General features: G+C 45.3%; 1 protein-coding gene across 1 annotated transcript; it reads left to right on the top strand.

Moving 5' to 3' along the window:
* Window positions 1-7,104: 7,104 nt before the first annotated feature.
* Window positions 7,105-10,896, top strand: LOC136450122 (BIIDXI-like protein At5g11420). The gene is made up of 2 exons (XM_066450420.1): window positions 7,105-7,284; window positions 9,552-10,896. The coding sequence occupies exons 1-2, from the start codon at window positions 7,215-7,217 to the stop codon at window positions 10,604-10,606; spliced, it is 1,125 nt and encodes a 374-aa protein (XP_066306517.1). The 5' UTR covers window positions 7,105-7,214; the 3' UTR covers window positions 10,607-10,896.
* Window positions 10,897-17,459: the final 6,563 nt, after the last annotated feature.

Raw genomic sequence — 17,459 nt, 5'->3', positions numbered from 1 at the left:
TACCTCAGTAAAACATCGCCGCGTTCCTCTCTCTCTATTTACTTTGAGTATTTACTTTGAGCATTTACTTTGAGCAATTCAATACTTGTCTTTATATTCATAGAATTGCCATGCTAGAGTAAGTTTGGAACATAGGTTGCAAGTCCGTTGTGCGTTAGATTAATAGAAACACTTTTCTAGGCACAATGGGTTAATTGGGCTAACCGTAGGATTTGATTAGTGCAAGAAAATTTAGAATTAGCCCAATTCACCCCCCTCTTGGGCATCTTGATCCTTTCAATTTCCATATGTGGTATTTCTAAACCGATATCATTATGTTGATTTCATTTGGATATTTATATGCTTTCTCCATGCATTATATAGATTAAATTCTCTTGTGCAATACTTTGTCAATTATGCATATGCTTTGCCTTCTATCATATGTATGCATATATTTAGGGGGAGCTTAGTCGATATAATGTGAGTCAAATTTTGTGATCTATTTCACTCTACACACAAAGGATCACAAAGTTTGACCCTCCCTTGTGCTACTAATGTCTTCCTTTTTGGTGTTTGATTCCAAAGGGGGAGAATTTAGAGGACCAAAAGTAAGCATTAATTTATAGTAATGGTCTGAGAAAGGAAGGATAGTGGATTATGGATTAGCCTATGTAATAGGAAGAATTTATAGGAAGCAAGGCTTAAATCCATAATACCAAATGGGGACATTTGCAAGGGCAAGATAAGTTTTTATGTAATCTTACAAGTAGTATCTTTTAGCATCATATAATCTTGCCTCTTGCATTGCATCCTAGCAAGTAGGTAGTTTTTAAAATTTCAAAATTCTATTATTTGCTTGCTTTGGTCATGTTGTCATCAATCACCAAAAAGGAGGAGATTGTAACCCTAAGTCCATTTACTTTGTATTTTGGTGTTTGATGACCAACACCACCAAATTGGACTAATGAATTTGCAAGTGTTTGTTTTGTAGTTCAACAGGGTGCTAGACGTGACTTGGACGAAGGCGATGTGATGATCCGAGGATCAACACCACAAGAAAGACCTTAGGAGCATAAGAGAAGACCCAAGATATCAAGCAAAGTCCAAGCACGAAGATAGGAACCAAGCCGTACGCAAGATCACGAAGAAACAAGCTCACAGAAGTGACTGGACGCTGGAGAAAAGTGACCGGACGCTCCGATCAGTGGCTCGGCATCAGCAAGCAGCGACCGGATGCTGAACAAGTGAATCGACCGGACACACCAATGGCACTGTTCATCAGTCTGACAACACACTTAGCAAGTGATCGAACGCTGGCGGCAAAACCGACTGGACGCAGGACAACAGCGTCCGATCGAGTACAGAGAGGTTCCAGAGCAGCGAACTTGCAACCGGTCGCGTCCAGTGGTAAGTGACCGGACGCTGTCAGCGTCCGATCAGTTGTTCGTGGCTCCAACGGTCGGGACGACCGGACGCGTCCGATTAGGATGACTCCAGCGTCCGGTCAGTAGCAGAAAAGCGAGATTTCATCCCCAACGACTAGTTTCTCAGTGGGACTTATAAATACAACCCCCAACCGGCCATTTGAGAGGCGTGGAGCTGAGGAAACAAACCAAGGGTGTTGATACAACATTTTAGTGATCTCCATTTGCATAATGCTTAGTGTTTTATTAGGTGATTAGCGTAGGTGCTTTGCGAAGTGCTTAGGTTGATTAGACCACCGCTTATGCGCTTGCTCTAGGTTTAGGCCTAGTGTTTAGTGAGGTTTGCATACCTTTTACCACTTGGTGCTTGCGCGCACCATTGTTGTACATCGGAGGGGCTTGTAGTCTTGTGAGATCACACCAACCATGTTTGTAGTGTGGCCACCACCATGTACCGGAGGGAATAAGGCTCACAACATTTCAGCCAAAAGCTTGATAGTGAAGACGGCGGGGAGCATCCGGGAGAGGCTTGCCGGAAGGCACGTCGGAGACCCACTTGTGCGTGGGGAAGGCCCGAGGCTATCCACGGAGTTACCCGATCGGGAGCTTGGCCCTTGTGAGGGATTCCTTGCGAGGGGCTCCAACGAGGACTAGAGAGAAGCTTGCGCGCTTCTCGATACCTTGGTAAAAATACCAGAGTCATCGACGGGAGTTTACATATCTCTACCTTGCTCTTTAGCTTTCGTATTTACATTGATTGCATTACTCCTTTTGCGGTAGAGATAGAAATACATTAGCAAAACCGTAGTTGCACATTTAGATAGTTTGTCTTTTGTATAGGTTTTGCTAAGGTTAGAAAAAGATGCCATAGTTTAGAGTTAGAATTTTAAGTTGTCTAATTCACCCCCCCTCTTAGGCGTCACGATTCCCTTCAGAACCAACGGGATAAATTATTTAGAGAGTAGATAAGTACACAGTAAAATGCTTCTAAAAAGTAGATAAATTATTTTTTCATGTTTTCGCTGTAAAGTTTAATGTTGATTATCTTCTAATTAAATTTGAACCAACAGGAGAATTTAATTCGAAGAGTAGTTACATTTAGTAAATTATGATTATGTTTATCCTCTAATTAAATTGGAACCAGCGGAAAAATTTAAATTAGAGGAGTAGTCCGATTTATTTATGTTAGATTATGGTATTGTTGTTTTCTGACCAACATTGATGATAACAATATTATAATGAATTTAAGTTTAAAGTTTAAATCTCTAATAAATTTTACACCAACGTGGTCAATTTTTCAGAGAGTAGACAAGGACCAAGAAATGCTACTGAACTAAAAAAATTTATTTTATTATCAAGTTTCTGCTGCAATGATGTTGATTATCTTCCAATTAAAATTAAATCAATAGGAGAATTTAATTTTGAAGAGTAATTATATGTATTTCAAGTTGATTTATGAGTTTTATGCATTAATTTTATTTTCTGCCCAACGGTGATATAGAATTGATGCAGAAGCACCTTGTTTATTTTACCAACGAAATCACTCGTCTGCATGCCAACGGGCTACAATGCTAGGCTATGTGAATGAAAAGGCTTGAGTCAAGCCAGTTTCAGGACTGTTTTTTGTTAGTTTATTAATTTTCTGATTAAATTGGAACCAACGGGAAGATTTAATTGGAAATGAAGTATAAGTGAATGTTTTTATGATAAGAGTTGCAATAAGCAATATACATGTCTAATTTGACCAACGTTGGATTAAGCATGCGTGTTTGTATATAGATTTATCCCGCATGGGGAGAAGTTTGGCATAGTACTTATGCTAGTCAATCCTACATGGCGGGAGAAATTTTGTGATGACTCGTATGTTTTTGTATCTCACATAGCGAGAGAAGTTTGGGTAGCTCTTATGCTATCCTAGTATTAACCATGGCACAATAGAAATGCACCGTCATGGTCAATACTAATCAAAACACAAGAAAAAAAGATACAATCGCGACTTGCAAAAGTACAGTTAATAAAAGACCTCGATGAGTTCTTGAAGTGAAATAAGGAAAGTGTACTCCTAAACAGATCAAGAAATAACTTTGTTTACATGACATAACATGTAAATGAAGTAAGTTATAAGTGTCTCCTCGTTCACAGGTTTTCTGAATAGTTCTCGAAATTATGGCAGTAAAGTTCATGACATATTTTGAGGGAGAGAATATTAAGATCAATTAAAAAAATATACTCTTCATTAAGAGTGAGATATAGATCAATTAAGAAAGATACTCTTCATTAAGAGTGAGATAAAGATTAATTAAGATGAATACGACCATTGGAGGAGTACAACGGTCACAACAATGATACCCCTAAGTAGAGAAATAGCTAAATTCCTAAAACTTTTAAAGTTCCGACAGGAATATAGCGTAGTCAGCCTCAAAGATGTTAAGGTAGTGCTTAAAGCGCCATATGAGGTTTTAACAGATTAAAGCCAAAATAAGATATTTGAAGATACACTATCTTAAAAAAATAGAAAGATCTGGGGGAGCATGGTATGTAGAGACCTAAGACTTGAAGAGAAGCGGGACTGCGTGCCCACTTTAGTGATTCAAAAACAATGAATTTCTCAATACCTGTTGATGTTGTATAACTTATACAACACCTGTTGTTGGCTCTTTGAAGAAGATGAATAATGCAAACAAGGATCTTGTAATACAGGAGCCTATAGGATCAATTGCCTCTTGGCAGTGAAGAGCAACAACAGCCGCATATGAAAGTGCCAGTAGCTGAGGCCCTAGAAGGTCTTAAAGAATTAGTAAACCAGTTTTCCTGATGACTATGAAGTCTATGCTAGTGAAGAAATTCAAATAGAGGGTGATCCCATCTCATTTGAAGTAGACATGAGAAACGTTTACTCGTTTGAATGATAAGAAGCTATGGAAGTTGAAATGAATTCAATGAATACCAACGATGTTTGGGACTTAGAAGTAATTTCTAATGGAGCCAAAATAGTAGGCTGTTAATGGGTCTACAAGACAAAATATGACTCCAAAGGGAATGTAGAAAGATATAAAGCACGACTTGTAGCAATATGCTTTACGCAAAGAGAATGAATAGATTATAATGAGAGTTTTTTCTCCAGTCTCATGCAATGATTCGTTTAGAATCAAAATGGTGTTAATGGCACATTACGATTTAGAGTTACATCAAATGGATGTAAAGATGACATTCCTCAACGGGGATTTGTATGAAAAGTTTATATGGCACAACCTAAAGGTTTTGTCATGGAAGAAAAAGAACATATGGGAAGCCGCCTGTAGAAAACCATTTATGGGTTAAAAGTAAGTCTCTAGACAGTAGTTTTGAAGTTGATGAAAATAATAAGAAAGTTTGGGTTTTAAAGAAAATAAGAAGGACAATCGAGTTTATGCGAAGTTCAAGAATGGAAAATTCTTTTTCCACATCCTATGAATAGATGACATTCTACTCACTAGTAGTGATGTTAATCTGTCATTGGAGAAGAAGTTTTATCCTCAAGTTTTAATGTGAATGATCTTGGTGAAGCGTTATTCGTTCTAGGAATCAATATGAGTTCACCGAGATAGATAAAAAGGGATATTAGGACTATCGCAAAGACATACTTAGAAAAGATTGTAAAGAAATAAAGTATGCATGCGAGTAAACCTATGTCTGCTCCTATAGTCAAGGGTAATAGATTTGAGAACTTTAAGTGTTCCAGAAACCAATATGAGATCAATCAAATGAACATGGTTCCATATGCTTCAGCTGTTGGAAGCTTGATGAGTGTACAAGTATAAGTAAGAACTTACCCTGACGAAGTTTATGTATCTGGGATATTTTGGCAGAAGTCTAGTCCAGATATAGATCACTGGAATAGAGTTAAGAATGTCTTGCAATTTTTGTAAAGTATCATAGGCCTCATGCTGAGTAAGAAAGAACAAGTACTCTCAAATAGTTGTTGGTACAAATGTTAAGTTTTGATGAGATGTGTAGTGAAATCCACAGTAGTTGTTAACACTCGCAGTTGAAGTATCATTGTGAAAAAGCTCCAATGAAACAGTTGTGGTGTCATCAATGATGCATACCATAGTATAGCTTGTTATGAGGCCTCAGAAACAGGCAAAAGTGGTTAAGGGAATATGTACCTGGATTTAACAATGGTAGTCAACAGCAATAACTATTTAAAGTAGTTAACTCCTAAGACAACATGTCAAGTGTGCTGCCAAACACATTGACATTAAGTTATATGTTGTAAAGAAGAAAATCCAGAATCATTTTGAAAACATTGAGCATATAAGTACTAAGCATGTACTTACGGATCCACTTATCAAAGGCTAACCACCTAGTGCGTTCAGAGAACACACAGTCGATATGGGTTTACGGGAAAGCCTATGATTTCTGGATACTAAGGGACTAGTTGAGAATCTGTTTCAAAACAGAGAGGTGCATTGTAGTTGTTAAATCTAATGACAACTGACCGTGACGATGAAGCATGCTCTATGCACTGATATGTGATGGAATGGGAAAAGATAAAGTAAGTTAAGTTTAAGTTATAAGCTGAGATCAACAGGAAGAATGTTAAGATTGATCTCCACTAACTTAGCCCAACGGTCAATTGGGCCCTTGATCCGAGATCAACAGGAAGAATGTTAAGATTGATCTCCACTAACTTAGCCCAACGGTCAATTGGGCCCTTGATCCGCACCATGATCAGGGGCGCCTAGCTTTTCTCCTGACTGATGGGTCACCGTCGCACAACGCTATAAAGAGAAAGGTGGGGGTCGGGGCACAAGGTACGAGGTTCACCGCAGCCGCCAGCGCCCCACCGAGGTTCCTAGCCCTAATCCGATCTATAAGGGCGCGTTGTGAGCGACGGGAAGCACCACTGCCGTCACCACCGCCTCTGCATAGCGTCGGATGTCCACACTGCCGCCGGAACGCCACTGGAGCGCTACCCCGTCGCCGACCTTATCACTGACACGTTGCGGCCACCTTGTTGGCGGCGCCACCGCTGCGACTGGTTTTGGTGAGGTACATCATCTAGTTTCCTATATAAGTTAAGTTTTACCTGCTATAGATCTGCATCTAGAGGTTCTATCAGTATGTATCCACAATCCACTAATGGAACAGTGATTGGGGCTGATTGCTGACCCTACGTACGTAGTACACACATAAGAGCTGTGCACACGCGCTGTTAGACAGCCAGACTATCGCCATGATGACAGGCATTAACCAAGCACGGGCAACCAGATTAGGGACGAAGCGCGCGCGGCCCCACGTCGTGTCCAATCAAACACCGACGCGGGCGAAACCCCCTGAATGACGAGACTATCCGGTCTATCCCCCTGACCACCGCCGCACCGTGCTCTGCTCTTCAGCAGAGTCGAGCGTACGCGCTGGAAGAAGGCCATGTGACCACACGCAGGGGCTGTCCCGCGAAGGGCAGGACCGCCACTCCGCGTCGGCTCCGACCCGAACCGAGGGTGGCGCCGCCGCCGGTCCGGCGCGTCCGTCCGTTCGGAACCCCACGCGGGAGCCGGGACACGCGTGTGGCGCGGGCTCGATCTCGTTTCTATCCAACAGCACCCCGCCCCCAGTGGCATTCTCGCTATTGAGCGGCGGCCTCGTGGGCGTTTTGCCGCGGGGTCGCTCTATAAGAGCGGACGCGCACCGCTGCTCTGCTCATCGTCCTCCGGTCCCGTGTCCTTCGTCGAAGCTCCAGCAGCGAAGCCACCACTAAATCAGAGTCCTTGTGAATTGTGAGTTGAGGAGGAGAAGCGGCAGCGGGAGGGAGGAGGGAGAGCAAAGATGCGGCGCGTCGCGCTGTTGTTGCTCCTCGTATGCGCGGTGGCGCGGGCTGCCGGGGTCGTCACCGACGGTGAGAGCTCTCGGAGCTAAGCTTTGTCATATGCGTAGCCAAGCATTATCGTTGCGTTATGCGGAGTAGGGCATAAGGTAGTGAAGTCACCTTTCATAGATCGTCCTCACAGGCTCACAGTGTACTGCTCTGCTCCTAGTGACCTCTCTGTTTAGAGTTTCCAATTCCAGCTTTCCAGCCGCTGGGGTAGCATAGCCTGTGAGAGCTAATCAAAGCAAAATTCCCGCTTGTCCATATGCACAGATGAACTGTAGGTCGTCGTAATAATAACATTAACACCCGAATCTCTCTCTCTCTATATATATATATATATATATATATATATATATATATATATATATATATATATATATATATATATATATATATATTCGTTTGTCTTATAATCCGTACTTTTCAGCTTATTTTTTTCAGTCGAAACCGTGTTTTCTCTCACTACAAATCAGTCGGAATAGTGTTTTGATTTTTTTTTTCCAGCGAAGCGAATGGAGCCATGGAGTCTAGCACTTCACAAAACTATCCTGTACAAAATATATACTATATCAGTATGGACGTAGGGTGTCCAGAATTCAACAATGTTTCATAGCGGCATCTACCGAGTGCTTGGATAACACACATATACTGATGAATAGGGAAAGTAAAAATTCTGCCCCTAATAACCTGTTGTTATACACAGGACAGGAGTACGAGGACACTCCAGTATGTTGTCCATATATTAAATGCTAACCTGTTAGCAGAGTACTGGTGGTCTGATCGCAATCCCTCCCATCACGTAGTTAATGATGGCCTGGTTAGATCCGAACCTTCCCAAAGCAAGCTAAGGGGGGCCATCACGACAAAATGATTCCTGGGTCGCTGTCATATGGGTCTGATCATCGTGCACGCATCAACGCTCAAAGGCTTTGATTATTACAAGAGGACGCCGTGCATCACGCATGCAAATATACTGCTGTGCTCCCTCTCAGAAAATAGAGTCGCTATAAAAATCGTGTTTCAAAATTTTTCAACTTTAAATAAATTTGTAAAAAATACGTGCAACATTTATATCTCCAAATAAATTTATTACGAAAGTATATTCAACTATCTATCTAATAATACTAATTATATACTATAAATATTAATATTTTATTAAATATATTTAGTCAAAGTCAAAAGTTGCTGCGAGAATGACTCTTTAGTTTTGAACGGAGGGAGTATGCACCTGTTGCCTGGCCCACGTCCACATACACCTCACATGGCAAGCATATATACCCGGCCCACTTAATTAATAAGTTGTTAACCATATATCGCATGTTGGTCTGGTCGATATACACAAGGATTATATTCTGCCACCCTGGCCTTTCCGTCTCCCAAAGCATCGGTTTCAGTTTTACTCCTAATATAAAAGTGATTCATCGTAAGTACTAATACCATTTTCAGTAGTTAGCCTGTTTGTTTGGCTGTGGTTTGTCGTAAACGATCGTAAATTTCTAGCCGGAATAATATTTTTCTCTCATATAAATCAGGTAACAGTACTTCTTCACGAACCAGCAATGATACGAACCAACCAACCGAATAGGCTCGGTATTAGGCAGCGATGATGTGAAACAAGGGGTAAAAACAGATTAAGGGGAGTAGCTAGGCTGTGTTTGATTTGGTCGTGTGTAGTTGCATCGGACCCGTGCATGATGCCAGGGGCGGATCTATAGGGGGTTGGGGGGCTCCAGCCAGGGGCGGATCTACAGGGGGTTGGGGGGCTCCAGCCCCCTACAGTTGGTGCGTCAATGGAAATATGGAGAGGGTGATGGAGAAAAAGAGGTGGAAGAAAGAAGAAAAATGGAGAGAGAGAGGGGTAGAAGAAGAGATCAGCCCACTTAAATCTTGTTTTGCATCCGCCATTGATGCATGTGTCTGCAGATCTCTCAGAGCATGTGGTTGATAGAGCAGCCGTGAATGCGTCCGAGTTCTGACGACGGTCTCAGGCTGCTGAGCCCCCACGGACACTGCAGCGGAACGAACAGACTTGTGGTCACAGACACAAACAACAACAGCCACAGCCACCATAGCTAACGTGCACCCTGTCAGTGTCAGGTCAAAAGACTGCCCGTTGTCGTGTCTGTAAGAAGCTCTCTTTTCGGCTCCATCTGCAACACCAGGCTTAAGAAGTTAACATGGCCAGGCGTTGCAATTCATACTACCTTCACAAGCAATAGCTGCATAATTAATAGTACGAATCAGCTTGATTAACATGGAGCGCCCGGATCACAATTCCAAATGCAACACTGCAGGTCTTCTTCCGAACGGCAACTTCGAGGATGGCCCGCCCAAGTCGGCGCTGGTGAACGGAACGGTGGTGTCGGGCGCCAACGCCATCCCGCGCTGGGAGACCTCCGGCTTCGTGGAGTACATCGAGTCGGGGCACAAGCAGGGCGACATGCTGCTGGTGGTGCCGCAGGGCGCGCACGCGGTGCGCCTCGGCAACGAGGCCTCCATCCGGCAGCGCCTGGCCGTGACGCGCGGCGCCTACTACGCCATCACCTTCAGCGCGGCGCGGACGTGCGCGCAGGCGGAGACGCTCAACGTGTCGGTGAGCCCCGAGTGGGGGGTGCTCCCCATGCAGACCATCTACGGCAGCAACGGCTGGGACTCGTACGCCTGGGCCTTCAAGGCCAAGTTCGACGCCGTGACGCTCGTCATCCACAACCCCGGCGTGGAGGAGGACCCCGCCTGCGGCCCGCTCATCGACGGCGTCGCCATCCGGGCGCTGTACCCGCCCACGCTGGTCAGGGGCAACATGCTCAAGAACGGCGGCTTCGAGGAGGGCCCCTACTTCCTGCCCAACGCGTCGTGGGGCGTGCTCGTGCCGCCCAACATCGAGGACGACCACTCGCCGTTGCCCGCCTGGATGATCGTCTCCTCCAAGGCCGTCAAGTACGTGGACGCCGCGCACTTCGCCGTGCCCCAGGGCGCGCGCGCCGTCGAGCTGGTGGGCGGCAGGGAGAGCGCGCTGGTCCAGGAGGTGCGCACCGTGCCGGGGTGGACCTACCGCCTCGCCTTCGCCGTGGGGGACTCCGGCGACGGATGCACGGGATCCATGGTCGCCGAGGCCTACGCGGCGCGCGCCACCGTCAAGGTGCCGTACGAGTCCAAGGGCACCGGAGGGTACAAGCGCGCCGTGCTCGACTTCACGGCCATCGCCAACCGCACCCGCGTCGTCTTCCAGAGCACCTTCTACCACATGAAGGCCGACGGCGCGCTCTGCGGCCCGCTCGTCGATGACGCCTCGCTCGTCGGCCTGCGCAAGAAGCCCGCCGCCGGCCGCCGCCTGCTGCAGTTCCTGTAAGCAGCTAGCTTCCACGTGCGATGCGATGCGTGCACATCGCAGGCGGCGCAGCGGTGGTGTAATATTGGTAGGCGTTTTTGGTTTGGTGTGTGCGTGGTATATGCGTGCAGTGCGCGCCCTGTGGCTGCAGCTGCAGCTGCAGTGGCTCCGCGTTGGGTGTTTTCTTGTTGTGACGATGAAAGGGGCGCACCGGGAGAGGTTTAATCAACTTATGATAACCTGATGAGGTGCCAGACTGAAGATGACACGGGATTAATGGCAAATGCTGCTAGTACTATTTTTGTTCCTGATTTCGACTGTTCATTGCAAACGGATTGAAACGGGACTTGAGAGGAGAAACTGCGATTAAGTCTGCTACTCGCAGACGAGACGACGACATGTACCTCAAACGGAGCTCATGATCTGTCCACGAATACAGGCAGCTGCATGCTCCACCATCCAAGCTCATAGTTTCACATGAGCCCCAAGATGAACGTGCAGTAAGGGACATAAGACAAATTGGTCTGGGCGTCTGCCTGGACCCTGGAGGCCACCGACGACACAAACAAACAAGCGCTGAAGATTTTCACCAGAATCATGTGATCTTGATTAAAGAAATCAGCGAGGAACATGGAGACTAAATCGACGGAGGCGCCGGCCAGTGGAGAGGCGGGACAATAGGACTCCTACATCCTGGCCCACTGGACAGATAAGGCCTTGTAAGCCCAGACCATAGCCATGCACAGGCCCACGGCTCAGTAGCCCACTCTTAGCCTCTTCTGCCATGATTTGCTTTTTTTCTTTTCTTCCTGCAAGATTGTACAGCCCCAATCAGTCTGCCTATACATCATTTAAAGACAAAGAAAGAATTTGATGCAGGAGAATCGAAACAGCTGCCGAGCTGGGCTATAGTGCTACGCAGGTGAAGCTGTGTAGATGCCAGAAGCGATTGAGCGTGTTTTGGACCGTGGTGCTGTATAGGCACCGCGAACTTCCACCCGTGGTACGAAAAAATGCGAGTTATAGTTCATTCTCGCGGTGGCTATGTCTCGTATGGTGAAAAGAAACATGATCCTTGCAAGATATTTGGCAGGATTTTCTCGATACGGTGACGCGGACACAAATATGATTTTAATGGAAAAGACACACCTATTTTTTTGGCATGTAGCCGTGCAGCACTAAGGAAGTAATAAAATGTAATCCTAAGAACAACTCCAAAAGAGATGTTATTTATATTGTGAGTTAAATTTTAGGAACTTTTAAAAGAAATAAGGCTCCAACAGCTATTCTATTTGACGTTCCAAAATAACAAGCAGTTTATTCCAGATTTCTAGCTCGCTAGAAAAAGCTTACGGAAGCCGGTCGTCATTCGCCTCCCTACGCCTATTCTTGATCGGTGCTGGCCCTGGCAGATTATTTCCCACGATAACTTTCTCACGTGCAGCCTGGTCCTACATGCCCCTTTGGCCTTCCCCAACCGTGAGGCCACGATTTTTTTTTCAAAATAACATTTTTACTGATTAATTGTGAATCTAGAAGCTGTTATACGAGAATTGTAAATATAACACCCTAGGCCGACATGGCACATATCGGCCGCTTAAAGGCCGACAGGCCTACATGGCAATGACATGACCTGGTAGCTGACGACTGCCTGGAGAGAGCCTGTCAGCCCCAATAGGAGGCCTATTGGCCGCCTGATAGCTGGTAGTAGGTCCAGTCAGCCGTTGGGCTACCGACAAGCCTATCGGTACCCCAATCACCGGCTCACTCTCCTATTAATAAATAGTGGACCATTACTCAATATCATGTAACAACATTTTAGTTAACCCTTCCAATGTCGTCCAGGACACTTAAGGCATATCCCTCTTGCCATATGCAACCTTGTTTGAGGAGTCAGAGAACCTCCACCCAAACATCAGTGTAGACCATGCCAGACATTGTATTAGGATGGTGTCGTGTTTTGTAAACCAACGAGTGAATTTATGTGTGTCATGTTGCTCTAGAAAAACGATGGTAGCACTTAATGACACAAGAAAATTATACTAGTTCAGGCTAGAGCCTAACATCCCGTCTCAGAGATGATAGCGAGTCTGTGTTCCTCGTTTCAAGTGCTCTAAAGTCTTACAATGAAGGTGTGTAAGCTAAGGAATGTGAGGTAGGAGGAGTCAGGTGAACGAAAGCCCGAATGGAGTTTCGAGATTTCGTCCCTTGTGCAGGGAGGCCTGATTGCCCTTATATATATAGTTCGGGGACCAGGTTACATGTGGAGGGATGGGTTCCCCCGACTTGAGTGGCCGAGAGCCGAGGGAGGGAGAAGTGAGTAAACTTGACCGACAATCCATCTTTTCTTGTCATGGCGTCATCGCACGTCCTGGCATGCCTGTCATCGTGGTCTTGCTCCCCACACTATGGCATGGCGTGGCGTGGTGCTACAGTGCTGGTCGTGACAGCACTATTGGCACGGTGGTGGTTCACCAACCGTCCTACGCGGTGTGGTCTTGGTCTTGGGAGTCAAGGCTAGGTCGTGCGACCCATCCTGTAGAGGGTGGGGCCATACATCTGTCTTGTCAGGCTGAATTTGGATGGTGTATTGCCGTACCAGTCGTCACCGCCCCGTAGTGTTGTCTTGTCTGCATAGGGGTGCATAAGGGTGGCGCCTGCCCCAAGAGCCCGCGTCCTATGAGATGGTTGTCCTTTTTGTCCTGGCGGAGCGAGTGGAGCATGCCTGTCTCTGTCAGGGCAGGTGTTCTTAGTTACGTCCAGCCTCTCCCCATCCTTTCCTAGGGGTCAAGATAGGGGAGAGGTCGAGCACAGCTACATAGTGTGTAGTAGAAGGAGAAAGGAGTGGTCGTGATGGGCCTTGTGTCTCATCGTTCGGTCCGGGGCCTTTATGGCTTAAGTGGGTAGTAGTCGCTGGGCTTTGGCTAGCTAGGTCGTGTGGCAGAACCGTCTGAAATAACATACTTTCGGAGGCATTCGTCTTCCACTAGACACTAAGCACCTCAAAAGTGAGCTACATCAGATAGTTTCGTCGAGCACACCCCAAGGGAGAACTTGAAACAATCTACGTTTTACATCCAGATTCCAATAATGAGTACGAGCTTACAATACCTAGTCCATTTCATACAACAAGAGTTCTTGAAATTATTTATTACAATACCAGAGTTCAGAGTGTGATAATTAAACAACGAAATGAAAATAAATATCTAGCGGAAATGATACAAGGATCCGTTTGTGCCCACCAGAAGAACCCTCCACACAAGAGCTACTCCTCAAGCTGCACCTGCAACAGGGGTAAAATAAACCCTGAGTACATAATGTACTCATAAGACTTACCCGACTAGTGGGAATAGCTTTCCGACTCTCAAGGATATGATAGGCAATATGGGTTTGTTGTTTTCTTTTTGTTTACGAAAAGCATTACTAATAGTTCATCCTTTCAGTCAAGTTTTATTAGCAGTCATGATTACTTCATTAGCTAACCATTCTAGGTAAGCACCTGTTCTACTTTCAAGCAAGGGTTGAGCAATCAGAACCATTTTACCATCTTTCATCTTCCAGTTCTTACTATGGTGCTAGACCATATCCAAGTCATACCGTCTCACGGAAACGACGATTCGCGAACCAATGTATCCCAGCTGAGTACCCCGAAACACAAGCCCCGTTTTACCCTAGGCACAAACAAGACCAACCCATTCCACTCCTGTCATAGGGTCCACGTCTCCGTCCAAACTTTGACTCCAAGCCCCCACACTTGAGACCCGGTCTCAACATGGTGCTTAGATCTCCACCTTTCCCCGCCTCCAATCAATCGGTCCGGAAAGAGCTAGAACCCACGACAAGAGCGTAACGAGCCTTCCCGCTCCCATAAGCAAGTATGTGCTCAGGATAATAAGTCTGTGACCTGACTACCATCCACAGCAATGGATGGTCCTTAATCGACACGAACAGGGAAAATAGTGTAACCAAGCTAAGCCTCGTTGGCTACGGGACACAACCTGTTACACCCAACAATACCCATACCATATCCCTGCTCTGTCTCCATTTTTCCTTTCATCATTTTATTATGAGAGTAATAATACTCCCCTATTGTGAGCAACGGCAGGTTAGTCACGTTATCGATGACCTAAGCATAGCATCTACTCGAACCTGCACTAGTAAGACTCTTAGGACAGAAATATCTATGCATGTGGTTTCCATAAAATTCTTGTAACGTAAATGCACAACACATATATATGGTGAATTATAAAAGAGTGGTTATGCACCGGGGCTTGTCTTGGGTAGGCGCGGTGTCAGCTGAGTCAGTCAGTGGCGGCTCTGGGGCCTCCTCCTGCATGAGAATCTCCTCCTCATACTCCTCGATAATCTCCTTGAACTCGTGATCGCCGGTGGTCATGATCTCCGCCAACTCGTTCTCTACATGCATGCGATGATGGTGCAACACTTAACATTTAGGCAACAACAACTCTTAAAATAAGAATACACATACTAAGCTACTAAGATAGCTCTAATGACTAAGATACTAAGCTAACTATCATTTTCATCAAGCAAAGTATTAGGTTCAACTAACAAACCCTTAGCTTGGCAATTTAAGGATATATCTTTATTTCTACTAGTGATTTAATGTATTTGGAAGCAAAGAGCATTTAACTACCCTAATGGTTAGTCTATTCTAAAGCTACAAAAATTACAGTGAGCACATAATAATACAATGAAACTGCTATAAAAATTTCAAGATCAAAACTATCATCAATTCACCACAAAAATTCCTACAATAATTAACTTAATATTATTAAGCATTCTCAAATGATTTAATAGCTCCTAATGTCAACACATATAAATATGAACTAAATACACCAATAGATAGATCACAATTTTAGGAACCTAACAAAATTTGTTTTACAATTTTTGGACACCTACATGATTTTATATTAATTACCAAAGATCAGCTCAGAATTAAATTAGAAAACCATTCACAAATTCCTAGAAAAAGAAAAACCAATCTCCCACGCGGCCCACACGCGCGGCCATCTGCGACGGTGGTACTACTATTTTGGTCAGCTGGGGTAGCGATAGACCTAATTGGTTAGCGTGCAAGCATCAGGAGGCTACCATGGACCAGGCCGAAGCGACTGTTGGAGCGGAGGACGACGGTGGAGGGCTAGCCACGTGCGGCCGAGCCGTGCGACGGCGTACCATGGCGGTATGGTCGCGTTAGCGACGATAGTGAGGTGGTAGAGGTTCGGCTAAGGCGTAGGGCGAAGAGGGGTTCGAGGCGAGTCTAGCGGTGTAGAAAATTTAGCTCGAGGTGGTCAGATGGGAGCTGCCCTCGGTGATGGGCGGACTCGGCCTCATCGGCATGGTGGTGGGGAAAACCTCTAAAATTGAAGCTCGGCCGGGCACCATTGAAGGCGAGGTGGGAACAGTTGGCTAGGCGGCTTGATGGCAGAGCTAGAGACGCTATGAATTGGGCGATGGTGACTTCTCCCTGCTTGTTTTAATGGTGCGGCTCAGTCCACCATGGTAGCAGAGAAGAGAGAGGGGAGAGGATAGGTCAAAGCTCAGCTCATCCTCGCCTTGGCAAGGCGTGACTGGCCACTAGCGAGTCGGCACACATGCAAGTGCTATGGGCCATCACGGCCAGAGGGAACATGCATACGCCCCCGACCAGGCATGACATGTGCAGCCATAGTGCCATAAATGGCGACACGACAGCGCTGACAATAGGAACAAGGCCATGTGCGCGGTGAGGTGAGCAGTAGCGACAGCGGTTGTGCCACAACGTGAGGTAGGGAGGGCAGTAGCACAATAGTAGTGTGGCAATGGGTGGGGCAGCAGATTGGTAGAGTGGCAGCAACGACCGTTGGGGCACAATGGCCAGCAGCAGGCGCAACAGCTATCCACAGCCAGTGCATAGCCAAGCCATGGTTGAGCCAGGTCGGCCTCAGTTGGCTAGCGTGGGCGAGCACGGCATGGGAACGCAGAGCAGCCGCGCGTGGTGACCGCGCGCACAGGCCAGGCAACCCGAGACTGTGTTTGTGCATAGATTTTAAAGCGTCTCTCAACACTAATCCAACTCGATTGTGGCTAAACCACCTTGACCATGCTGAAGGAGGTACATCAGGCTACCATAAGGAGCAAAAACATAGCACTATCCTTTAGCTAAATTTCCTAGAATTTATTCACCAACATAGCATTGCCATACTGTTATTGGACTTAAGAATTTTTCTAGGTCTTGAGCTGAATTTGATTTCAAGTTCCATTTTTAGGCTATTAGAAATGTTAGCTAGCAATGTTATTTTTCCACGGCAAGTATTTCATTGTCATCTACAAAGTTCATATTCTAAACTTTATTTAGCGCCACATATATGTTCTATAGCATTTTTGTTTAATAAAAATTAGTTTTAAACCCTACTTGATACATATGAGTTATGGAATAGCTTATCATTTAACATTTTAGGTTACAAGAAATTTATCTACACATTCTATCACATGCATTATCACATAAACATGCTGCTCGTGATAGGGTTTAGTAGTTTGTTTAGGGCGTAACACCGAGGGTGTTACAACTCTACCCCCTTAAATAAAATCTCGTCCTGAGATTTCATGTGTGTGCCTAGTGTGGGAAAGAGATAAGAAATAAATTTCAATTTACATAATTACCTTGGGGAACTAGAAAGGAGATGGGGATAATGCTCCAGAATATAATTCTCCTATTCCCAAGTTGCTTCGTCCTCCGAATGATTTTGCCATTGGACTTTATAGAATTTTACCACTTTGTTCCTAGTGACTCTTTTTCATCCAAGATTTTGATAGGGTGCTCAATATAAGAAAGATCAGGTTGGAGAGGGAGTCCTTCAATTTCCACCACTTC

This window comes from Miscanthus floridulus, chromosome 5 (genome assembly GCF_019320115.1).
Source record: "Miscanthus floridulus cultivar M001 chromosome 5, ASM1932011v1, whole genome shotgun sequence".
In the NCBI taxonomy this organism is placed as follows: Eukaryota; Viridiplantae; Streptophyta; class Magnoliopsida; order Poales; family Poaceae; genus Miscanthus; species Miscanthus floridulus.
Note: the sequence above shows the minus strand (reverse complement) of the source record. Positions and strands in the feature narration are given on the sequence as shown.

Coding starts and splice junctions, on each gene's coding strand:
- LOC136450122 (XM_066450420.1), top strand. CDS start 7,215: ATGCGGCGCGTCGCGCTGTTGTTGCTCCTCGTATGCGCGGTGGCGCGG. Junction 7,285..9,551: donor TGCCGGGGTCGTCACCGACG/GTGAGAGCTCTC, acceptor GCAACACTGCAG/GTCTTCTTCCGAACGGCAAC.